General features: G+C 56.2%; 1 protein-coding gene across 3 annotated transcripts; it reads left to right on the top strand.

Moving 5' to 3' along the window:
- Window positions 1-923: 923 nt before the first annotated feature.
- On the top strand, window positions 924-23,061 carry LOC119157511 (wiskott-Aldrich syndrome protein family member 3-like). 3 transcript variants are annotated; one of them, XM_037408511.1, is made up of 9 exons: window positions 924-1,086; window positions 12,863-13,021; window positions 14,460-14,594; window positions 14,732-14,885; window positions 15,222-15,339; window positions 15,545-15,720; window positions 16,122-16,382; window positions 16,814-17,196; window positions 17,806-23,061. In XM_037408511.1, the coding sequence occupies exons 2-9, from the start codon at window positions 12,889-12,891 to the stop codon at window positions 17,961-17,963; spliced, it is 1,518 nt and encodes a 505-aa protein (XP_037264408.1). In that variant the 5' UTR covers window positions 924-1,086; window positions 12,863-12,888; the 3' UTR covers window positions 17,964-23,061. The 3 variants fall into 3 exon arrangements, with proteins under 3 accessions (XP_037264408.1, XP_037264409.1, XP_037264407.1); XM_037408512.1 differs by lacking the exon at window positions 924-1,086 and adding an exon at window positions 1,223-1,327 and having other exon boundaries at window positions 15,545-15,660; XM_037408510.1 differs by lacking the exon at window positions 924-1,086 and adding an exon at window positions 1,223-1,327.
- Window positions 23,062-24,756: the final 1,695 nt, after the last annotated feature.

The following is a 24,756-nucleotide window of genomic DNA, read 5'->3' as shown; positions in this document are numbered from 1 at the left end:
AAATATCCCCAGGGATGGTGACTCCACCGCCTCCCTGGGCAGGCTGTCCCAGTGCTGGACAACCCTGTCAGTGAAGACATTTTTCCCAGTATCCCAACTAAACCTCCCCTGGCACAACCTGAGGCTGTTTCCTCTTGTCCTGTCACTTGTTCCTTGGGAGAAGAGACCGGCCCCCACCTCGCTGCACCCCCCTTTCAGGTAGTTGTGGAGAGCGAGAAGGTTCCCCCTTGAGCCTCCTTTTCTCCAGGCTGAACCCCCCGGCTCCCCCCGCCACCCCCATCAGCCTTGTGCCCCCACCCCGGCCCCTGCCCGGCGCTGGACACGCTCCAGCCCCCCAGTGCCCCCCCTGCCCTGTGGGGCCCAAACCTGCCCCCAGGGCTCGAGGGGCGGCCGCACCAGCGCCGAGGGACAGTCACTGCCCTGCTCCTGCTGGCCACGCTGTTTCGGCTACCAGCCAGGGTGCTGTTGGCCTTGGCCACCTGGGCACCTTGCGGGTCACATCCAGCCGCCCCCCCAGACCCTTTCCCGCCGGCAGTTCCCAGCCCCCTGCCCCCAGCTGCCTGGGGCTGGTGTCCCCCCGGGCACGGAGCGGTGCTGAGCCTCACACCACCGGCCTCGGCCATCGCCCCTCAGCCCAGCGCCCCGGCAGCCCCCCGCCCCCAGCAGGTCAGCACGGCCCAGCCGGGTGGCACCTGCAAACGTGCCCAGGGGGACCCTCGGTCCCCTCGCCCTCAGTGAGGATATCACACCGGGCCGCGGGGCCCGGGGCACCCCCGTGTGCCCAGCGGTGGGTGACGGTAGGGGGCTGGGGCGGGGGAGGAGCTGCTCGCTCCGGTTCGCAGCCTCGGCTGCCGCCGGATCACGGCTCCCCCCGCTCCCACCTGCGAGCCCGGGGCCGGGCCAGGCGCGGGGCCAGCACGGAGGAGCCGGGGGCGATGCCAGCCCCGGGAGGAGGATGCTCCAACCGCCCCCCTCCTACCGGAGCATCCTTCCAGCTCCTCACCTCGCCGCCCGAGGGATTTCCATCGGGATGGTCTAACCCCCCAGCTTATTGCAAGTCCAGGTTGAAAAACTATGGGAAATTAGGTATTTATTAAAAAAAAAGTTATAAGGGAGGGCGCTGGGGGCCGCCCGGCCCCGCGCACCGGGGCCGCCCGTGCGGAGCGGGGCGGAGCGGGGCGGAGGCGGTGGCGAGGGGGCACATGCGCCGTGCGCGCACTGCGGAGCGGCGCGGAGAGGCGCGCAGCGGGAGCGCGGCGGCCGCCGCAGCCCTGCACAGCCCCGCGGGGCCGCCGCGGAGCCCCCGCCCCGCGCAGAGCCGGCGGAGGTGAGCGCGGAGGGATGCGGGAATGTGCGCGCCCTGGGGAAGGTGGGGGGTCTCCCTCCGCGTGTGTGAGTTTGCCGGGGGGGACACACGACACCCTCGCGGAGGCGCTTTGCCGCCGTTTTATTTGGGTCCTCTGGGCTTTGCATCGTTGGGGGGGGCAGGCATCCTTGCAGGGAGAGGGTCCCTCACCGCTCGGCATCCTTGCGGGGGGGGGGGTGGGCCGCTTGGCATCCTTGCATGGGGAGGGGGTGTCTCCACTGCTTTGCATCCTTGCACGGGGGGTCCGGGCCGCTTTCCATCCCTGTATTGCAGGGGTGTCCCCCACAGCTTTGCATCCGTGGGTGGGGGGTGGGTGCATGTCGCTTTGCATCCTTGCCTTGGGAGTTGTCCAGCTGCTCTGCATCCTTGCGTGAGGGGGTCCCTCATCACTTTGCACCTATTCGGGGGGGGGGGGGGGGGGCGGTCCTCCACCGTTTTACACCTTTGCATGGAGAGGAGGGAGTCAGGCTGCTTTGCGCCTTGGGGGGGGGGGGGGGGGGGGGGTTGGACACACGACCCTCCCAAACCACTTAGCACATTTGCATCATGATGTTCTGGACCTCTTTGCATCCTTGTGTAGGTCGGGGGGAGCAGGGGCCATTGCATCTTGTATGGAGGAATCCTATCAGCTTTAGAGCCTTGCAAGGGGGGGGTCAGATCTCCTTGCACCCTTGTATGGCAGGGGGAGTGCTGTCACTTTGCATTCCCGCATGGAGAGGTGGGTACCAGGCTGCTTTGCACTCTTCCATTGGGGTGGGTGGGGGGAATCACCTTACATCCTTGCATCTTGGGGCGGGAGAGAGGATCCACTGCTGCTTTTCATTTTTACATCACTGGGGAGCAGAAGCTGGGCCCGCTGTTGTCTGTGCAGGAAGAGGCACCTATAAGCAGGGTAGGGCAGGGCTCATCACCCCCTGGCTGGATGGTGCTGGGGGCATGGGCAGCTAGGTGCTGCAGCCTGCTGTGGGGCCAGGGAAGTGGAGAGGACAGGGCCAAGTGGGGCAGAAGCCTGGTGGCACCTGCCATGCATGCCCCACCCCCCCAGCCCTCACTGGGTTTTGGACACCCCCCCCAGTCCAGGGCAGCCCCCCAGGCAGGCTGCAGGCAGCCCACCCACCCCCCACCAAGGGTGCAGAGCCTGGGCCTCCATGCTCAGTGATTCAGCTACTTGCAGGGAGCTTGAATTTTATCACTTAAAACTCGAGTTCTTGCTGCCTCGTGGTGGTGTCAGCGTGATAAAATACCTATGGATTAAGATGCTTTTTAGTGTAGTTTTGTGGTTGCTTTGTCTGCAGCTGCCTGGCGTACAGCAGCCGGCTGCCGGACACGAGCCGGAGGAGGGGAGCACAGGACCTGGATGTATGGGTAGATTGGCAATGGCAGAATTAATAATTCATCTTCAAAACTTCAGCGTGCCAAGGCACACCCCTTGTTTGCTGCATCTCGTTGCCTGAATTTTAGAAAGGTTGCTAGTTTCATTAAAAAAAAATAAAAGGAATTTTGATGGCATTTCTGTATCTCAGTAGCATCCCCCTGTGACAGGTTGAACAGCTTGGTGATTAGGGGAGATTGAAGGCAGCATCGGTCCAGCAAAACTTCATCTGGCAGCTAGAAGGTTAATGTGCACCATGCTCTTCTGTCGCAAACGCAAACTCAGAGCACGCCAAGGGCTCTTACACATAATGCCTGTGATGCAACTTAGACCCCAAATGTCCGCTCCTTTCCCGAGGAGCTGAAGCCCACAGAGAAAACTCGAGATGAAGCATATTTTGCTTTGAGCTGTCATCTCCCTTGGCCCAGTTCTGAACCAAAGATGCTCATCCTCCATTTTATGGTGGATGACAAATCAACTGCGAATGCCAAGATCTTGACAAGTTACGAACAGCCCTCAAGCCAAAAGTGTTAAAATTAAAAAAAAAAAAAAAATATATATATAAAAAAAAAAGCAAGAATGCTTTTTGCAGAGCTGCTCATCCAAAAAGCCACCCTCTGAGCTGCACCCCACGGGCAGGAGCTGCAGCATTTTGCACATCTCTGTGAGCAGAGGGGATGCAGGCAGCTCCTCGGCAGGAGCTGTGCCTGCACCCCCCGGTCGCACCCAGATTTTTGCAGGGCTACACGTACAGCACCGGTGAGCAAAGTGGCCCCATCAGCCTGGGAAGGGGCTGCCCAGCACCCAGCACAGCCTCGGCAGGGAACCACATCTGAGCTGGCTGGGAGGGCTGGAGATGCTGGTCCTGCGGCTGCTCCCAAAGGCAGTGAGTGCCGGGTTTCCAGAAGGACCCTTGCCGCTCGCCGAGGGCTTCCTGGGTTTATCAAAGCGCCTTCTATATTGGGGAGAATAAGGCTGGTTTGTTCAGCAGCGTCCTGCTCACACAAACTGCCAGTGAGCAAGCTCGCTCCTTCTGTTAATGAGCTGAGCACAAAAGGGAAAAAAAAATGTCATTGAAGATTTTCCTTTGGTGATAGAGAGTCATTAAAAACAACACATGATTCCTGGGCCAGCGGGATCTGTACGGCTGGCTGTTCCCACCACCGCATAAGGCAGGCATCGCTGCTCCAGGTGCTCCCAGCACAGGAGCCACACAGGGAGCAGCCGAAGGATGACAGAGGAGGATCACACATGGTTTCATCCACACCTTTTTTTCCACCCCTTTCTCCCTTCAGCATTAGAGTATCGGGGAACTGCATTTGCATGGATTTAGTTTGTATGCACAGCAGAGACAGAGCCAAAAGGTGGTGGTGCCGGGGCTGGCAGCAGCTTCTGTGGGATGGGAAGGACCCGATGAAGCGGCCCACAGCTCCGTGACTGGGGGGCACCGAGGGCTCCCCACTTCTGAGAAACCAAGCAACAGAACCCAAAACCCACATCAATGAAAACCCAGGGAAAACAACTGCCTGAAAACCGACATACCAATTGACAGCATTTGCTAGTTGCATACCTGGAAAGAAACATGGAGATAAAAAAGAAACCACCATGTTAAAGAACCTGTTTGTTTTAAAGCAGACACGCAGCAGGACGAGCTTTTTATACCAACCCCAAGGTAGCGAGGCACTTGCATTTATGGCCTCCTCCTAAGCAGGCGTTCTGGGGAAGGCTGGCGTTGCAGAGCCCAGCCTTCAGAGGCGTTTGTGATTTAGAGGCAATTTAGTCAAGTGCTGTTCCTAGAGCTGAAACATTTTGCAGTAGAAGGGGGGGGGGGGGAAATTCCACACAAACTGTGGCATTTACTAATAAAACTCTTCAGGAATATTTTTAGCTGTGATTTAACGTTCTGTTGCACTTTGCTGTGAAGTGTTCGCACGCTGAAGCCTGCTGGCAGTTGTTAGCCGTGGTAGAGCTGCCTTTGGCTGAGCTAGCAGAGGAGGAGAGCTGCAGATGGACTGGAGGAGAGGTGCGGGCAGCGTTCCCAGCCGGGGTGGGTGATGTGCCTTCCCAGCGGGGCACAGGTCACCAACTCAACCCCAACCCAGGCAGCAATGCCCCAGGGCCGGCCAGACATCCAGCTCCCTCCTCCCTTTGGCTGGAGGGCCTGACCCTTTCCCTGCAGCTCAGCCCCAGCGTGTTCTTGGCCGACAGCAAATACACCTCCATGCAGCCCAGGGTCAGGGCTGAGACCTCTCAACTCATTTCATCTGTGCTGTGGGGGCAGTGAGTCCACAGCCTCAGCTTCCAGATTCCCCCAAGCCGACAGCCTGCAGATGGGGAGCCAGAAACATCCCATGTCCTAGGGGCTTTTCAGCCCCCGAGGGGTTTTGCCACCCCATGCTTTGCTGTGAGATGTGCCAACCGTTCTCGCTCACTTGGGATGGGGCTGGGAGGCTTTCTGTGGCCTCAGCCCATTTGTAAAGCCAGAATCCTCCAGGATGCAGAGGTCTCAGGGAGGGGACAGGCAGTGGCATTGCTTCTCACATGCCCATCAGCCTCAGTGCAATCGTGAGTTTATTCTCACTGAAGATCTGCCCTCTGGTTTATTTTAAGCAAGGGAAATGCTTGAGATCCAGCCAGTTTAAATATATTTAATTAACCTTTGGACAATAGCTCTAGAGTGATTATCAGCTTCACACAAAGCAATGACATTTGTCATGCTGGTAGTGTTCACAGTCATTTGGGCTAGCAACAAATTAAAAAGTGGTCACAGATGCATTTTGTAAATTAGAGCAACGAGTCGTTGCAGTGCAGATCACACTCCATTTTGTGTGAAGTAAATCAGCAGATCTGGTCCAGCTCTTAGCAAGCAGTTTTCTCTGCATTGCAAAGAGCCACCTGCACAGTTTTTCCTAGGTTTGTTGTTTGATTTTTTTCCCTGAGACACCAAAGCTTCAGCCCCTATAGGCTTTGCTCTCCCTCCCGAGGCTGTTCATGGCCCACATCAGCCAAACATCCAAGGGTGAGAAGCAGGAGTTTAGGTCCACCAGAGCCAGATGTTGCCCCTCAACCATTAGGTAGCTGCTGGTGGCCCCATCTGTCCTCTGCAGATTTGTCCTGTTATTCCTTGAACCCTCCTGCCTGGATTTCCAGCATGCTCTATGGCAGAGCTCCACAAATCAACAGCTCAAAAGCCTGCTGCTTTTGCAGCTACCTCTCATGTCTGTCTGCTCAGAAACACTGCACACCCCAGGGATCCTTCCCAGCCCTCTCCCATACCAGGTCTGTTTGCCAAACTCCACAGAACAAGCTCCTTCAAGCACTGTCAAGCCCAGCTGAGTGTCACTTCCTCCTCTTGTCCTCTTCCTGACTCCAGAGTCAGCTTTTTTTATTACCTCCTATCAATATTTCGGGACTGCCTTGTGTCTTTGTCTCCCACCAGCCCCCACAGCCCTTCCCCACCCCGCCATTCCCTGCACCAGAGCATGGGTTGCCATCCTGAACAGGCACTGCGAGATCTGGAGTGTCTTGTTCTTTTGATATTCATTTGTAAGCTTTTTCAGCTTTTGTTCAAGGATAATAGATTTTCAATATACCACTCTGGGTTTTTGTGCTACTCTGGCTCCTGGCATCCAACCAAAGCTTTTGCTCCCTTGCAAAAGCCTCCGGTTCCTGGCAGCGTCTGGTCCCCAGGGCTCAGCAGCGCCTTGGGGAGCCCAGCTCAGGCAAGAGCTTCGATTGCAAGGGCCGAGTGAACGGACTTACCAAAACCCGGCCCAGAACGGGGCTTAGCAGAGGAGCTGACCCAAACTCCAGCCTTCGGTGTGGCTGTGTCACTGCACACTTGCCTGCGTTCTCCCCAAATCCAAGCTCAGAGTTTTCTTGGCCATCTGACACATGATGAATTAGATTTCCCATGGCTGTCTTGTACAAGCTCAGCTGCTCCTTCACCAGCCATCCAGGTGTGATGCATGGGTGCCATGCTTCAGTACTGTCACATGAGGTATTGAAGGTACATCGACGGCCAATTTGTTTTTGCAAGCTGGACATCGTGCCCAGCCCAGCCTGGCTCATCTCTGCCATGACTCCATTCCCCATCCAGGTTTTTCCTGTAGGGACACCCAGCTACAGAAAGCAAACCCTAAAATTGCCTTCTGTCCCACCTTGGCTCGGTGAGGGAGGGTGGCAGCAGGGGAATTTCTCTCTCAATGTTCCCTGCAATATGAAGCAGGGCACTGGGGCTGATGCTGCAGGTATCAGGTACTCACCAAATCAAAAATCTCTCATGGAGATTAGCCAGCACCTGAGAAACATGCTGTCATCAAGCCCATTCCTCCTTGCAGAGCCATCCAGAGCATGCATGATCCTTCAGGCCACTTTGGACCCCAGCGCAGGAATCCAGCGTGGCTTTGCAAGTCACAGCTCAATCCCCTGCTCAGAGGGAGAGGGCGAGTGGGTTTGGGGTGCAGTGGAGGTGAGGAGACAGTTATGTACATGAAAGGCTCTTGCAAAGAATATAAGGAGCAATGGCAGGACATGAAACTCCATTTTTTGGACCTCTTACAAAACAAGAGCTGCTTTTCTGCCCCTGATGGACCCCAAGGACTTAAGCTGCCAGATGTGATGGCTGCTGAGATGAAGGATGACATCTGGAAGGGGCCAGCTGTAGGGGTCACCTGTGTGCCAGCATCTTGGTCCGCAGGGATGGGGCTGGCAGTCCTGCTCTTGTCTCCCAGCCCTCTTGTGCCGCCTGGGAAAGCAGGGGCTGCCTTTCAGCAGCACCAGCAGCTCCAGGGGTTGGGATGCTGCGTTCAATTTGCTGGTTGTTCCTTGGGAGAAATCAGCTTCTTGGGGCAGAAGGTAAACTTTATTTCTGGTCTCCTCACCTCCCCTGCCTGGGCATCTCAGCTGGTATTTATTCGGGCAGCAGCGAGCTGGATGCGGTTCCCTTCCAAGCTCCTCTGCTTGGTTTGGAAAGCCGTTGGAAGGCTTCATCTGCACAAGCTAATGCCCAGCCTGGGTAGGATACAGCAGATGCTGGGGTGGATCTGTGGCCATGAGCAGCAGCCACGGCTCGTTGCAGACCAGAGGGGGCTGTGAGCTGGCCTGCGTTCCCTGTGCTGGCTGCTGTGGGCTGCCCCTGCTAGACAGGGCGATGGTGGGGACCTGGGCTGAGCAGCCCGATGAGTGTCCCAGAGGACAGGCAGCTCGGGGGAGTCAGTGCCACCACCTTGGTGGGATGCTGAGGAGCTTTGACAGATGCATTGTGGAAACAGTGGTGTGCTACCCCAGGAAGCAGCTATGCACCAGGGAGAAGTGGGCGCTTTCTAGTTACCAGCAGCAGCAGCGAGTCTCTCCTTGGCCTGACAGCTGAGACTGTCACCGCTGCCTTTCACTAGTGACTTTTCCCAGTACAACAAGATTCAGAGTTATCAACTTTCTCAGCAGCTGGGGAGAGGCAGAGTGATGGAAGAGCTCCCCCCCAGTGTACCTGTACCATGACAGTGGCTCTGGGGAAGCTCCTGGTCTGTCCCACTCCTCCTGCCTTCCACCTCCAGGAAATTCCTGCTGGGTTTGTGGCTCCAGTTCTCCTCCTGCAGCCTGACACTGGCGTTATCCCACTGAGGGCTCTTCGCTTCCACTCAGGAGACAGCAACACCTCATGGATTTTAGTCCATGTAAGCGATACCAGAACCTGGCTGCTGTCCCCAGACCCAGCAGAAGAGATGCTCACCCTACAACAACGACCCGTAGACATGCAGAGAAATGGGAAGGCTCAGGTCAGCAGAAGGTTTGGCTGGTTGAGGTTGTACCTTTCAGTCCCACATCCATGGAGCAGCCAAGCACCGAAAGCAACCGGGGCCATTGCATGAGGAATAAAAAGAGAAGCAAACCTTGCTGTGGGTGGTTGGAAAAGCCTGTATAACCACTTAAACCTGAGCGGGGCTTTGAAGATGAAGAATCGTCAGGGCTTGCACAGTTATCCCAAAGCAGCTGAAAGGTGGGAGCAGGGGGGCTGTGCTGAGCCGGGCAGGGCAACACTGCTGGCTGTGGCTGGGGTCTCCCTGCAGCTGTGGAGCCATCAGCTGTGTCTCCTAACGCACTCTCAGCTAGAGAGGAAAGAAAGACCTGAACCCTCAAGGGCTGGTGTGTCTCCTGAGCTGCAGTGGGAGAGGAGGGCAGCAGCAGGGCAAGATGGTGAGAGCTTATCCCACCTACAGGCATCCATCACCAGCAAGGACAGACACATGTATCCCAAGGGAGGACTTCAGGAACTCCTTCTCACACTCCCCGTGCCAGAGCAGGTGTTCTGCAGCAGAGCCCAGCCCAGGGCTGTCTGGGCAGGGTCAGACACCTTACACCAAACCTGGAGCAGCCCGGCAAGGTGGAAGACCCTTCCTGACGTCCAACCTGAGCATGGACACCAAGACCAGGCATCCCACCTGCCCTGGATCAAGTCTCCCCCGCCAGCAGCACTGATGTACCCCCAGCTGCCCCTGCCCTCGCTGCGCTCTGCAGCACAAGGACAAGGCCCCCACATTAAGCGAGCAAGGTGCTGCCCCAGCCTCACCACCTCTGCCCTTGCTGGGGTGCAGCAGGGCCAGCGGCAACAAGGGGAAGATGAGTGGGAGCCCAGGGTGACCCCAGCGCAGGAGCTCACCGTCACTGCCCCCAGGGCCAGCAAGCAGCAGGCAGAGCAGGCAGCAGGGTCTGCTAGCAGCCCCAGATACAGCCAGAATCAAGTGACCAGGAGGCAGGAGCCAAAGGGGACAGGGACACCCACCCTGAAGATGATGCCAAACCCAGGACTTGCCCAGGGTGCCAGCACCCACCTAAGGGACCCACCTGGGGTAGGAGCTGCTTGCAGGGATGAGGTCCAACAGGGCATGGCCAGGAGCAGGGCTGCAGGCCAGCAGCATCCTTTGAGGCAGGGCTAGCACCCTAGCTGAGCTTAAATAACCTCCTGGGCCCATGGGTGGGGGTCCCAGGTGACGCTGCTCAGGGCCATCAAGGGCTAGCAGTGCCCATGGAAGATGGCAATTTGGCCCTGCAGCTGCTGAGATGTTGCTTTACTGGTTGCCTGGCAATGCCCAGCTGGGCTGTACTGGGGGTGCCACAGCCGTCACAGCCAAGCCCAGTGCACACAGTGGATTGGGCCATGGTGCTGAGCACTGAGGTGGGCTCTGGTATGGCCATGTGTATGGAAGAAATGATTAATTGCTCTTGGCCTAACTCTGTCCATGTTCAGGCTTCTCCCCCTTGCACCTGGCACCTCTGTGCCTGGCAGGTCCCTGCTCCTGGGAGCCTTTTCCTGAAGGTCTGAGGACCTGCCACCAAAATCACCCCCTCAAAGCCTTGGAAATTACCCCAAATATGTGCAGAAGCAGCACTGAGCATAACTGAGCATCCCTTCACTGGGCTCAGGCCAAGCTGCCAGCACTCAGGATTTGTGCATGGCCTCTTGGTGGGTGTGAGCAAGATGCACTGGTGAGGACAGAAATGTGGTTGGTGCCTGTGGGGTTCCGTGTAGCCCATCCCCACCCAACACGTTGTGATCCCCTGCATTAGGCCAGGCCTTAGGTCGCAGGTTTTAGGTCAAAAGTTGGGTTTTCAACCCAGAAGTCAGAGGTTTGGTGCCACTGGTGCATGAGGGATGCTGTTTCAGCAGGTTGAGGTGGCACCTGTCGCAGGAGGGCATGGCAAGGTTTCTGATCCCTGGGTTCCTGCTAGCAGCCATCAGCTGGGGAGGTTAAAAGGCAGCTTCTCCCATGGCTCAGCCAAAGTTGCCTGTCCTGGCTACCCTAGCTTAAAAATGTGTGCCTAACTCCTCCTTGGCTTCTTCTGCTGCAAGCTCTGAGTCTTGTTAGGGCTTATTGTGGGGGAGGTTAAAGGGAACTTTCTTCTCCAGGGATGCTCTCCCACGGCATGGTCTCAAATGCTGTTATCAGACCATGTACTCACCTTCTGCCCCTCTTCAAGCCTGTCCCTGCTGGGAAGTTTCAGACCTCAGATCCTTTTTTTTTCATTCCCCTCTGGAGTCCCCATGAGGGACGCAGGCACGGATGGCCCTGGTTCCTCCCAGGCCCCCTGCGTGGGGACAGAAAGCCCAGGGTGCCGGTGGCTGTGTCCCAGGCAGATGCTGAGAATGGCTCTTTGTTTCCCGTTTCTAATTGCTGGGCCCAAGCAGCTCGTTAACCGTTCTGCCCCGTGCCCTGCTGTCCCTGCAGCCACTGCTTGGGGGGAGCCCCCCGTGGGGATGTGCTGGGGCTCAACCTCTGAGTGTGGATTTGGGGGGGACACATAAAACTGGCTCAAAGCAAGCTTGGGGTGAATCTCCCAGCATTGCTTATCTCTTTATGCAGCCCGGGAGGCGGGGTGTTCAGGGGGTGCCTGAACATGGCCAGAGCAGAAATCCATCAGCGGACATCCAGGGCCTCCCCTGCAAACTCTGTGCCATTTTTCCCAGGTGAAAAATAACCTGTTTGGGGTTTTGGGAGCCAGGAACAGTACCATCCCCGCCATCCATATACAGTGACTTTGGGAAGCGCCAGAGGACATGTGGTTTGCTCTGAGCCCAAAGCATCGTGCAACCCAAAGGAGGGTTCAGGGCTGGGGTCCTTCCCACAGTGCCCCGATTGCCCTGGGGCAGAGCAGCGCCCAGCGTTCTCCCCCCTGTATGTACAGATCTGGGAGCACAATCAGCCCTTTGGGAAGCTCGATATGAATGATTTAGAAACAAGTTTTGGACTCTTTCATGGAGAGAGCTTGCATTTGCATTTGAAAACTGCGGAGGAGCTGGTGGTGCTGGTGGGGGGACGGGAGCACTGGCCGGTTGCTATCAATGGGAAACTGTTCTGTCTAACGCTCCCGGGGCCAAAAAATGTGAACTCTGCAGATTGCTGGCTCCATTCATGGTCAGAATTGCTGGCTCCGTTGTTGGTGCCTGGCTGCTCCACTCCCAGCTATTAACGGCTCCGCTCAGAAGCTGGTTTTCCTTTACTGCCGAAGCAGAGGGTTTTTGTGAAAGATGGGGTGGTTGGGGGTGCCTGGGATGTGAAACGGGGGGATTCAGCTTGCTGCATTCAGGACCTGGGAAGGCTGTTCGTGCTCTCCAGTCCTGAGATCCAATTCACAGTGATTTCAGTGCTAAAGCCATCAGTTTGCCTTTGCATTGGGAGCAGAGCAGAGTCCTGATGCGCTCATATCACCTAAGACCCTCTTGTGCCAGCCTGCGGGGTCACGGCCTGCTTTGTGCCTGCCCATGTCCCAGTCCCAGGCTGCAGCATCCCAGGAGACACCACCATGGTTAATAAATGCTCCTTTTTTCTTTTTTTTTCCCCTCCTTGCTCAGCCTGTTTTACATCACTCGCCCTTTACATCAGTGGGGTAACCTGCCCCCAGCACCCCCACCTTCTACCCCACTGTGCCTATCCTTCATCCTTCCTCACCTCCCAACGGGTGCTCTCGCCGGAGGTGAAGCTGTTGGGTCCAGGCATCTCCCTACATCTCCTTGAGCCCCATAGAAAATAAAGCATCCCCAGTTCAGGTGGGACCGGCGGCAGAGCCGGGGGGCACGCAGGGATGCTGTGGGGCCGCACAGGGATGCTGTGGAGGGCAGGGGTGAGCTGGCGGTGGCAGCTTGCCTCGGTGTAGTGTGTGCACAGATAAAACCCCGGAGAGCTTTGCACTGAGCTGGAAATAATGGCATTACAAGCGCTTGCTCGCTTCTGGCCACTGTTTGGCTTGGATGAGGCTTTTCAGGGCTGGCTGAAGGGCTGCAGCACATGGGGGTTTGCTCCTAGTTTAAGCACAGCTCCAGGAAGGTAAGGGAGAAAGGGTCCCCGGGCACGTTGGCTTCAGCAGAGCACAACAGCAGGGACAGGGCCCTGGCATGGTCCTCACCTCCACCCTGGCATCCGTGAACTCACTGGCATCTGGAGGTTTGCACCACGGAGCATCCCCTGCTTGGAAGAGCCCTGCTGCTGCAGCACAGGCTGCACCCACCGTGCCCAGCACGGGCAGGATCAGTGCCCCAGGCAGAGGCCAAAGGAAACAGCGACAAAAATCAGTGATTGGTAAAAACTGGCTATTTTCTTTTTTTTTTCCTTCCTTTCTCCTTTGCCCAGGAGAGGCGTGAGGGCTCGCCGGCAGCATGCCGCTGGTGAAGAGGAATATCGAGCCCCGGCATCTATGCCGGGGGGCTCTTCCCGAGGGGGTAACGAGTGAGCTGGAGTGTGTCACCAACAGCACACTGGCTGCCATCATCAAGCAGCTGGGCAGCCTCAGTAAGTCACAGCGAATTGGTGTGGGGTGGCAACAGGGTGGGGGGATGCTGATGGGATGCTGGGATACTGGTGGGATGCTGGTGAGATGCTATGGTCCAGTTCCAGTCACAGAGAAACAGGGGCTGTGCAGACTGCAGCCATCCCTAATTCAGGGGGAGTTATAAATATTAAAAATTATAAATATATAATAACAAATTATAAATTTAAATATAAATATGAATTTATATAATATAAATATTTTAAAAGGAGGATGCTCAGGGCCAAGCCCCAAGGGGGAACCTGGTGATGTTTTTAAGACCCATTTTGCTCCCATGGCTGCTCTGTGCTATGGGGGATGGAAAGCCTTTGTGGGCCCCTTGCTTCTCGACTTGGCCAGAAATAGGAAGGTCAGGTGAAGATTAAAAAACCCCAACCTATTCTTTTTAATCTTAGAGCTTTATAAGGAAGAGAGGTCTATATAAAAGGTCTAAATCCTCAGCTGTCTTCCTGCCCTGGGACTGATTTCAGCAGAAAAGGGGAGGATGAGAGCACCGTGCACACCAGTGTGAAGGTTTAATAGGGGCAACCTATTTCACTGCTGAATATCAACTTAAAATAGAGAGAGACGCGCAGGCTCTCCCTCTTTCCCCACCTCCAGAACTAGATTATTCTCTAAAATACTCCCAGAAAAATAGAACCTATATTTAGGGAGCTGCTGGAAGCATGGCATCTCACATGAGCAGCACCCATGGGTGCTCAGGCTGTGGCTACCTCATCCAGGGAAAAAGGAAATTAAATACAAATGGCCAAGCTGGGTGACAGGCTGAGCAGATACCAAAAGCGCTTTGACCTCGGGAGCTGTTTGGTACGTGGGTTTGGAGGAAGCCTCAAGGAGCTGGGGTGCTGGGCTGGGTGCTGTAGCCTGCAGGTGTCAGCAATGCTCTGCCAGGCGCCCCACGCAGCCCTGTGATAATAATAACCCGAATAAAGAGCTATCGCAGCGATGCACCAAGCCCTGCAGGAAAAAAACTGCTCAAGTCAAACAAACCACAGCTTCTCCCTGCTGCCCTGCTCGTGGTTTTCCACCTGCAGGGCTGGGTTTCCACAGGTCATGTGGTGTGATGGTGGGTTTTTGGCTGCAGATGTCCTGGTAGATCCAAAGGCTTTCTGGGGCACGGACTGCGCTGGTTCAGTGCCTCCCGAGGGTCCTGCTCGCCCTGAAAAGGATGCTTGTGTGCAGAGGAGAGGGCAGGAGAAGGGGGGGTGCTTTGTACTCCCTTCCCTCCGTGCAGCCCTTTGCCAGGTCTGGGGGAGGCTGAGGCTCAGCTCCCAACAGAACAAGGCTGGGGAGAGAGCCCCGCAGAGCTGGCGGGGAGGTGGGTGGCCCAGGGGACGGGCTGGGAGAGGGCTGCCTGCCTGCCACCGGTGCCCCTGACGGGTGCGTGTTGCCCTCTGCCAGGCAGGCACGCCGAGGACATCTTCGGCGAGCTGTTCAACGAAGCCAACAGCTTCTACATGCGGATGAACTCACTGCAGGAGAGAGTGGACCTGCTGGTCATCAAGGTGACACAGCTGGACTCCACCGTGGAGGAAGGTGAGGGGCTGGGGCTGTTTTGGGGTGACAGCCGGGTGCAAGCGGGTGGGAGACATGCTCAGGGCCAGGCCACCCGCCATGCCTGGTTTGAGGGGCTGAGGCCACCCCTGCATCCTCTGTCCCTCCCGTGCCCCCAGTTTCACTGCAGGACATCAACATGCGGAAAGCCTTCAAGAGCTCCACGGTGCAGAACCAGCAGGTGGTGTCTCGCAACTCCATCCCCAATCCGGTGATGGAGATGTACCAGCGCTGCGACAAGCCCCCGCCGCTCAACATCCTCACGCCCTACAGGTAGGGTGGCTGGCATATTGTTCCTTGAGGGGACCAAGGGGATCCTGGGGGATTCAGGGGGACCCTTTCCAGTGGAGGCATCAGTGTGTGCACCCCATTTGCTGCTTGGCGAGGGCTGAGAGGCTGTTTTTTCCAGTTGCTGTGTCACCATCCCCATTTTGTAGGGTGCTTGGGATGAGTGGCCCCACACAGTGGTCTGCAGGTAGTGACCACTGTGCTGGACATGTTCGTGGTGGGGCAACAGCTTATGGCCATGGTCACACCAAACCCCCCTGTGCAGGGGAAGGGGGGTCTCTTCCCTTGGCTGATAATCCTTTTCCCTTCCCAACCCGGCAGGGATGACAAAAAGGATGGCCTCAAATTCTACACTGACCCCTCCTACTTCTTCAACTTATGGAAGGAGAAAATGTTGCAGGCGACGGAAGATAAGAGAAAGGAGAAGCGCAGGCAGAAGGTAACGGGCAGGCAGGGGACACTGCAGGGGCTGGAGCCGGGGCTGCCTGGGACCTGGGGGCCAGTCGCTTTTCTGGTGCATCCCGCACACTCCCCCGCCCTCATGGTGGGTGCATCTCGCAGGGCGGGGTGATGCTCCCTGGGTACCGCTCATGGTCCGGAGGAGGCAGGCTGGAGATGGAGCCGTGGCTTGTCTTTGCCCTCAGGAGCAGCGGCTGGTGGAGGACTCCACTCGGGAGGTGAAGAAAGTGAGGAAAGCCCGCAACCGGCGCCTGGAGTGGAACATGATGGCGTATGATAAAGAGTTCCGACCCGATAACAGGTTCTCACCATCCCCCTATCACATGGCGTCATCGGAAGGATCACTGTCCCCAGATAATAGGCAGGTTTTACCTACTATGCATTTAGCTCACCGGCTCTCCCTTGGTTTCTCCGTCTTTGGGGGGGACGTGTTGCCCACAGCAGGGTTGGGGTGAGAAGCCATAAACCCACGGTAGCTTCATGGACAGCTGGTGCCCCCAGGGTCGCCTCCTGGACCTCAGGAGCAGCCTTGGTGTTGGGATGGTCGGAACACTTTCCATTTAGCAGCTAAGGGAAGAGACTGGTTCAGCTGTATTTGTGTCCTTCTCCCCTCCACTACCTCTCTGCTTGCTCATATATCTATATTTTTGTGGCCATTCTTTGTTTTGTTGTCTCAACCCCAAAATACTCCCAAACCCACATACCCCAGCCCAGCCAACCCCCGTCCCAGGAGTACGACGGTTGGGTTTTCCTGTGCCACAGATCTTACGCGTCGGATGCAGCCGACCACTCGTACCCGGCGAGCCCCAACCACCCCGCACAGCTGCTGGCCCCAGCATCCCACCTGGCCCCAGCGGAGCACAAGGAGGGGGTGCTGGCGGCTGCCCCCCCCCAGGAGCACGTCTATCGCCCGGCAGCGGGCAGCCGGCAGAACAGCCTCAACCGCCTCCAGCAGCCCCACGTGCCGCAGCCCCCAGAGGCTATCCTCAATGGGCCGAGACCTCACTTAGTCAAGGATTACGGGTAGGACTCCAGCTTGCCTCTCCTCTTCTGACAGAGGGATGCCCAGGGGAAGGGGGGCTTGGGGGGGGGGCCTGACCCCCTATTTCTGGGCTGATGTAGCGGGGAGAGCCCTTCTCTGCAGCTGCTGTGGTCCAAAACCCGAGGCCAAATGAGTCAGGAGCACTTTTGGGGTAACCTCATCCCAGATAAGGGGACAAGGGGGATGGAGGGGATGGTTTTTTTCCCCTGGGGTGTTGGCTGCCTTCCCACCACCGCATGCCCCATAGCCCAGCCCACTGGCAGAGTCCCCCCAACTCCATGACCTTGGGACAGAGCTTACATGGGGGTCCAGAGCAAACCAAGCCACAGCAGAGCCAGCCGGGGGCCTGGGGTGGGTGATGGGTGCCATCATTCCTTGTGCTGCTGACACGGCTATTGCCCTTCTGTTGCAGCCCGCAGCCGGTGCCGATGGCAGAGTACTTTGTGCCGCCCGCCCCACCACCCCCGCCGCCCGTCATCCCCTCCGCCCAGACCGCCTTCGACAGCCCCATCTCGGCTCCCCCTGCCCTGGCCCCCGGCTCGGCTGCCCCCACCTCCTACACACCCTCACCGCCCCCCGCACCCCCTGGCCCCTACTCTGCCTCTCCGCCGCAGGCCGGCCCCATGGGACCCCCAGTGGCCCCACCACCACCACCACCGGGGCCCCCCGCCGTTGCCGCCTCTCCGGCGCACTCGGCATCACCCCCAGCACCCGCCGTGGAGCCCCGGAAGGCGCAGATCCCACTGATGCCCATGAGCGATGCCCGGAGCGACCTGCTGGCAGCCATCCGCAGGGGTGAGCGTGGGGCTGGTGGCGGGGGGAGGGGGATGGGCAGGTTCCCAGTGCTGTGGCAAAACACCTCTTGGTGTGGAGTTGGGTGGTGGTGGCTTCGCTGAGTGCCAGGTGAGCCCCAGGTGGCCAGGTGGTGCGTGAAGATGGTGGCAGGCAGGTGGGACCTGGGGAGGGAAAGAAATGCAGGGCAGGGGGGTGCAGGAGGTGGGGAAAACCCGTTGCCAGAGGCAGTACGGAGCCCCACAGGGATGAGCAGCAGCTCCCGTGAGTGTGGCCACCATCCAGGCTGTAGCAGATGATGTGCTCCAAGGTCTCCCATTTCCCCTTCCTGCAGATCTTCAGCTCAAACAGTAGATTTAACCCTCAAGAAGGTTCAGCCTCTTCAGGTTGAGTGGAAGCAGAGGAGGAGCTGTATTCTATTATATAGCTGTATAATCGCACGCATCTCATTCTTATCTCATATATCTTGGTAATCGCATGCATCTTCCTGCAGGCAGGCTGCAGCCATCTCCTTTCAGCCCATACTTTTGACTGGGGGGATGCTGCACATTGGGTGCACCCATGGGTGCTGGGCACATTGCCCCTAAAGCCTTCCCCCCTTTCCGACCACAGGAATTCAACTCCGGAAAGTCCAGGAGCAATGGGAACAAGAGGCCAAAAAAGAACCCGTGGGCAATGACGTGGCGACGATCCTGTCCCGCCGGATCGCAGTGGAGTACAGCGAGTCCGACGACGACTCCGAGCTGGATGATAACGAGTGGTCAGACTGAGGGGCCCCGGGGCTGGGCTGGCGCGGAGCTCCCCGGCTCCATGCCAGGTGTGTATAGGCACCTTCCCCAACGTCAATGCCAACAAGCGCAGGCGGCCCCGCTCATTCAGGAGCTTTGCTTTTACACTATGTCGAAAACCCTTCGGGCAGCAGCAGCACTGGTAGGATACACCTCGGAGGCAGTGAGACCAGAAATTAGCAGCACCTTCACATTTAATGACTTCCAAAATACTCTGAAGGCAGGTTAATAGGATTACTCCAGGTTTACACCTGGAGCAAGACCAGAGACTAGCCCTGAGTGTGCTTTGCTAGAGAAGGGATAGCCAGAGGCAGTAGTGCTTTTCCAGCTCGATGTTAAACGTGTTAACGAGAAGCTCCTGGAGAAGCAGCCTGTTTGCACAGCCGGTGCCACCATGGGTGCGCAGCGTTGGCCGCGCACTGGGTTTGGGGATGCTCCGCCGCCGGCACCTGTAGTAGAGTCAGGCAGCTCCGAGAGCTGCGTGTGAGCAGGAGCCGCCTTCCCCATAAAGCAGCGCACCACGTTTTGTGGCAGTCATGTCGGGAAGGTCACCATCATGCTGTCGCTCCCTGCAGAAGAACAAGGCGGTGGTGACCTGAGCCTGTTTCCATCCTTAGGACCAGTTTTCTGGGAGAAAGGGGTGAAAGCAAGGCTTCTGCAGCTGGCAGGGAAACCCAGCGCTTGTCTGGGCTTTGAAAGCTGCGATGTGTGGTGTCCTCGGGGCGGGGGAAGGGGCTGCCAGCAAAGGAGCAGAGGTGTCCTGGGAGCTTCCCCAAGCCCAACTCTCCTTGGTCTTAGCGCTACGCCATTTCAGTGTTATTTGAAAAAAAAAAAAAAAAGAATTAGACAAAATGCTGCTTTTAGGTAAACCCTCAACTTGCACTTTGCAGCCCCACAGACTGCACCCGTACAACTGAGATCAGCTCGGACCCAGGCACTACTTGCCCCTGGCCTGATCCTGCCCCGTCCCTTACCCCACAGGCGGGCGCTGCTGGGGGAGCCTGGCGAGGGGGGCCCCCACCACGGCGCTGAAAATACCACTTTGCTCATCAAAATAGAGTGTGATTCATCGAAGGCTTTTCACACAGCCGCAAAGGGAGGAGGCACAGGAAGGCAGAGCAAAGGGGTGGGGAGTATGGAAGATACCACAGTCAGGGTAAGAGCCTGCGGAGACAGGGAGAGGCTCCCACCAGCAGAAAATGGGCCAGGACCAACCGTGGACTTGCCCAACAGTGTCCCCAGGTCCTCTCTTGTGTTCCCATATACCACCAGTCCCCGAAGGGAGGAAAACCAAGTCCCCATGTTGCATCTCTTCTGGGGAGGAGCTGGGCTCTGAGCCCACCTCCCCCGCTCCCCCAGCAACTGTGTAGTTGGTGGCTACAAAGGTAGAATTTTGACCATAAATGACCAGCCCTATAAAGGAGGTGGGAGGATATAGCTGGGACCCAGCAGGCTCAAAGGCTGATCCCTAAATTCGTCCTGAGAAATACTGGTGTTGAACAATGCCCCAGGCATCTGCTCGTTTCCCCCAGCAAGAAACCCTTCGTGGCGAGATGTGATGAGCCCCCTACCCAGCTGCTGAGAAATAGCCCCTCCCTTCCACTGAGTGACACAAAGTGGCCTCTTGTCCCTTGGACATGACACCTCCCGCATCTCCAGCATCTCCAGGTCTGGGCTGCAAGCTGTGGTTCCAAGCGGGGGGCTCGAACGGAGGAGCAGTGTGGGTGTGGGAGAGGGGAAGGATGGATGGGGAAGGGTTTGGGGTTCAGCCCCCCTTTCCTTAGGGAAAAATCCCCTTGGCTTCAGCAGGGCTGATTGTTAGAGCAGGAACTGCAAATAAAATCCTCAAATTTAACCCCAGAATTCCTCATCTCGACAGCGCTGATGCTGTTTAAGGTGCTCAGGTGCTCGTCCCACTCTGCCTGTTGATGGGCAAGCTCTCCCAGCGTGAGGAAGACCCAGCAGCCTGGGATTAGCTGTACGGAACAATTCCGGGTCCCACGCATGCCTGCTGGGAGGCTGGCAGGGAGGCTTGGCATCTCCTGTCTCGCTGTGCAGGCAGGCAGGGCAGAGCAGGCAGGGCAGGCAAGAGGCAGCAGAGCAATGGGATGCATGGAATAGCTCATCTGCAACACCCAGGTAAAACAGGATTGACCAAAGGAGGCAGGGAGACACGATGCACCACAGGTGAGCAGGGAATTCCTGATGCTGGGTGCTCATCGAGAGCTCTCGTTTCTGGTGCTGACCCTCTGAGATGCAGAGGACCAGCAGCTGCTGGCCACAACCTGGCGCTGGCAGCCGGGAGGGCACCCCCGGGGTGGGCTTTCCTCGGCCAGGAGCAAGCTAGGAGAAAGGCTTGTGAAAATCCAGAGCATCGTTTAAGCAGTCACCTGTTATTAATAATAGACGTGACCATAATACTGTTTGTATGTGAAGAGCAGGGCAAGTGTTTATTTGGATAATTAGGAAGAGTAATAATCCTTTGTGAGAGAGAACAGCAGAGGGCTTCTGCCTGTTACGGGGGTCAAAGGGCTGCAGAATCGGCCGCAGGGACCCCGCCGGCACTCGGGCAGAGCCAAGGAGTCCCACCAGCACATGCAGGCAGGGAAGGGGCTCTGGGACATGCGGGGCTGGCTCATCCCTGAGGTCCATGACTGCCCCAGTTCTGTAAAGCTGAGCTGATCCTGGTGGGAACTGGAGAAGAGCAGAGTGCCCCTAGAAGACTAAGTCCCTTCTTTTCATGCACTAGTTGCTTTGTGTGTGTCACATGAAACTGGCCATTCTGGTAGGACTCCGTTGGTGCATGGCAGGTCAGGACTGTCCCTGCAGCCCCCTGCTTCCCTGTCACCTCACAGCAACTTTGCTATGCTCGGGACTGGCAGCAGTCAGTCAACCCGTGCTACTATCAGGGTCAATGCCGTTGCGTGGAAAAGCGCGTGACAATCACATAACTCAGGCCTTGCCTGCCCCATGCACAGCCTCATCCGCGGAGCAGGTGCACAGCTGGAAGCCTCAGGGGTGCAAGTAGCAAGGCTCACCCCCATTTCCTCACACCATGTTCTTGCACCATCCTCTCCGCTTCCCAGCCCCCAATAACCCAAGCCCATTCCGCACGCTCAACTCCAAAGCAAGTCAGCAGGACCGTAACCTCCCAGCATTGCCCATTGCTTGAAGACATCACAATCCAGCTCTTCCAGGGATCTGAACCACCTCAGCTCCACTGAAGCTATCTTGATACCAGGGATGGGGCCGATCCCACAGGTAGCCTCTCCCCAGTGAGATGTCTACATCAGAGCTCATTGCTCAGGATTCTTCTGTAGCTGATGGAGAAGTAACCTGTATAGTCAGGGTGGGCTGGAGACACCCATTTCTGGTCTGATCATGGCACACCTTGCTCTTCCCAGCTCTCTGCTGGCAGCACCATGAGGCAGGCAAGCATGAGGTGGCACTGAGCACCCCAATCTCATGACACTGCCATTCCTGCAAAGCCAGCTGTGCTGGTGGGCCAACATCCTCAGTGCCTTTGCTTGGGAGACTCAGCCGTGTTTGAGGATGACCATCTTTATTTTAGGTGTATTCATCTATTTTTTGCCCAGGTGACCTATGAAATCCAGCACAAGTGACACTAAGTCCTTGGCTGGGCTGGGTTAGCTCTGCTGGAATTGGTTGTGCAATACTAATTAACACTGGCTGGCTGACCCATATGCTGCATACTCGATATTTTGTACATATGTGCCTATTTCCTTATACTCTTCCAGAAATAGGCCATGCTGCATTACACAACCCAAAATGCTCAAATCCTCACGTGGGCTGATATAAAAGTGAATATTCAAATATTTTATCTAGCTTAGCAGCCATTAAAAATACAATCCAGGTCGCAGATGATTGAATTTCTCCTCTCTCAAGTGTACCAGAAGTGGGCTGAGGAGATAGATGCTCCTGTACATTAAGGTTTCATGTTCCATGTTAAAATATAGCGGTGGCATTTCATTGCCAACAGATAATCACAGAGTGCCAAACATTTAATGAGCCCAACCGATCTCTCGAGAGTTCCTCTTTCCATTTTATCTGCTTTCTCCTACTTGCCAATTTATGGGCATAGATTAAAAATAATAAATATGACCGCCAACAGGGGGAAGCGTATTCCGGGTGCATGCAAATGAATTGGGCTGGAGTTGGCAAAAGAGTAAATAAGCCGGTTTGGTTCTGCTTAGAGATATTAACAGAAGGCCACAGTCCTTGAGGTCCATCAGAAACCTCTTGGACAATCGCTGATTTATCTGAAGAGGGACATTACGGGGACCACCGTGCCTGTGGTACACCAGTCGTTGCCTGTGAAGGCTACATCAGGTGTGAAGTCTGGTCTTGCTCAAGTTTTATGAAGGTTGGTGGAAGTCTGCCAGTGTTCACTCATCCTGGCCTTGCACCCTCAGGGTCTCCTTGATTTTGAGTGAACATTGGAGCTCGCTGTTGAGCCTGGCAGCTCTTAGAGGATCAGTGTCCTGAAGGAAAAAAGGATTGGCTAGTTTCTAACTTTCCACCCTGGGCAGACACCTAGAGAGGAGCAAGCATCACATCCTATGAGAGCTCCTGCTTTTGCAGCTGTTTTATCTTGGGAAGGTTTTATTCTGGTGACAGACGTAAGGCTGAACATGGCTTCTCCAGAGAGCTTCCTTCACCTAAGAGCCCTCAGGTTTCCTCCCAGCAACTTTTCCATCTCTGTCTCCCTTTCAAGACACCCAACAGCCTGAACAGAGGCTTTGCACGCTCCCCTGGGAACAGAGCCTGAATTAACACCGCAGCTTTAACGAGAAGTGGAAGTTTCCCTCGGAGGGAGGCAGGCTGTAGCACTGGAGGTGGTATTTTGGATGGTGCTTTCCAGGGGTGCGTGGCCAGCAGGAACACCATGCCATTTCCTTGTGGGTGGACCATGGAGGGCCATGGGAAGCACTCCCTGTTGTGGGATGCTGGCAAGGGGAGCTTAGGCTGTTTCTTTCACCATGATTCCTGTTTTCCTGTAGTAGTAATTGTTACTTCAGGGTAAGGTTTTCTCTGCTGGCATGTCACTTTACAGGTATTTTTTTTAAAAAAAAAAAAGGGGGGGGGGGCAAGGACTTTGTCCTGAGGAGTTTACAGTTTACAGCAAACACCATATAACCTGCACTGCACTTTAGAAGCCTCAAATGCTCACTCGCCCATGAATTTACCCTCAACTGGGCAGCAGCACTTTGAGGACTGCTGTCCCTTCCTTAGGTGACCCCATGACCAGTACCACAACTGCATCCCCCCGCTGACAGGCAGTGGTGGGGCTCTCCTGTCCCTTCACTATCCCCACGCAAAAGTGCCTGAGCAAAATACAGGAGTGCCAAGACATGCTGGTTTTGTTTCCGAATGGGTCACCATGCCCTCCGTGTGAGCCTTTCCCAGTCCCCACACAGCTGTGCTCCCCTGGGATGACCGTGTGACAGGACCCATGCCCAGGCACACCGTTGCACCTACCTGCCACCGCTTGGAGCTGCCCATGCAATTCATGCCATGGCCTCTAAGCTCATACAAAGCATCCTCCTTCAGGCACTTGTACCCAAGCCAAGACTTTGAAATATTTTGATCTTTTTGAGAGTCAAAGGGGTGGGTTTTTTGTGAATCTGATCTTCCTTTAACAAACCCTAGGTTTTCTAGGATCATTCACTCAAGCTTTGCTTTCTCCAGGCAAGAATGATGCCTGCATTTTGCTGGGGGAGGAAAGGAAAAAAAAAACCCCAAACAGTCAAGAACATCAGTTGGGGGTGGGGGGTGCCCCAAAGCTTTCAGTACCATTCCCACAAGCAGGGTGGGAAGAGGACACTAGAATATTCCCAAAGGAGGACTCCATCCTGGTGTTGTCACTAGGCTGAGGCAGAGCCTGCAGCAAGGGATGGGCTCTTTCTCTGGGCAATCCCCAGGCAAGACCTGGTTGGGACATACTTGGCCACAGTATCCCCTGAAGGCAGTGTTGGTGCAACGTCAATATTAATGTCTGTCTGACATTGGTACAGGACCCTGAGGCCACAGACACCTCCATAGCACTACATGATGGTAGATCACTGATGCTTCATCCTCCCACGGGCATCTCTCCCAATAGATACCTTCCCACAGGTGCCACCTTCCAGAACAGCAGCCAGAGATCCCTCTAGTCTTTCGTTCCTGCTGGGAACAGGCTTAGATTTGCTGTTATCAGTGTGTTCAGGGTCTTGTGAGCCCAAGTGTGCATGAAGTGAGCCCTTCCCTGCACACCTCTCCCACGGTGGCAATGCCAGGGGACTGGGCTAGCCCTGGGGGACTTTCAGCCCCATGGCAGTTCTAGCACTCAGCTGCATAGCACGTCTTCAAGTATAGAGGGGAGGAAACAAACCAGAAAGAAAATAGACTGGCATTTTTCAGTTGGTTATGCTCCCACCACTCTGTATAGGAAAACCCTGCGGTAGGTGAAGCCCCCTGCAAAGCCACGGAGGGCGGTGGGGAGGACAGACCTGTGCTCTGTGCCCATGTTGGGCTGCAGCACAAGGCACAGGATTGCGCTGTGACAGAAAGGACTCGAATCAGATCTCAGGGAAAGCTTTCTTGAGGTAAAGATGGAGAAACCCTGAAGCAGGTCACAGAGGCTCTCCATGGAGGGCTTTGAGAAGCAGGTAGGCAAACACCAGAAAGGAGCACTGTCTGTGACCCTGCGTTGGGCCAGGGCATGGTGGAGGTGTCCTCAGGACATCTCTTCAAACCTGGCGTGTTTGTAGTTCTG

Source organism: Falco rusticolus, chromosome 14, assembly GCF_015220075.1.
Source record: "Falco rusticolus isolate bFalRus1 chromosome 14, bFalRus1.pri, whole genome shotgun sequence".
NCBI classification, from domain to species: domain Eukaryota; kingdom Metazoa; phylum Chordata; class Aves; order Falconiformes; family Falconidae; genus Falco; species Falco rusticolus.
Note: the sequence above shows the minus strand (reverse complement) of the source record. Positions and strands in the feature narration are given on the sequence as shown.

Excerpts from the sequence above, each read along its gene's own strand:
- LOC119157511 (XM_037408511.1), top strand. The coding sequence starts at position 12,889 with ATGCCGCTGGTGAAGAGGAATATCGAGCCCCGGCATCTATGCCGGGGG. Across the intron at positions 13,022-14,459 it reads CAAGCAGCTGGGCAGCCTCA|GCAGGCACGCCGAGGACATC; the intron begins GTAAGTCACAGC and ends GCCCTCTGCCAG. Across the intron at positions 15,340-15,544 it reads AGGAGAAGCGCAGGCAGAAG|GAGCAGCGGCTGGTGGAGGA; the intron begins GTAACGGGCAGG and ends CTTTGCCCTCAG.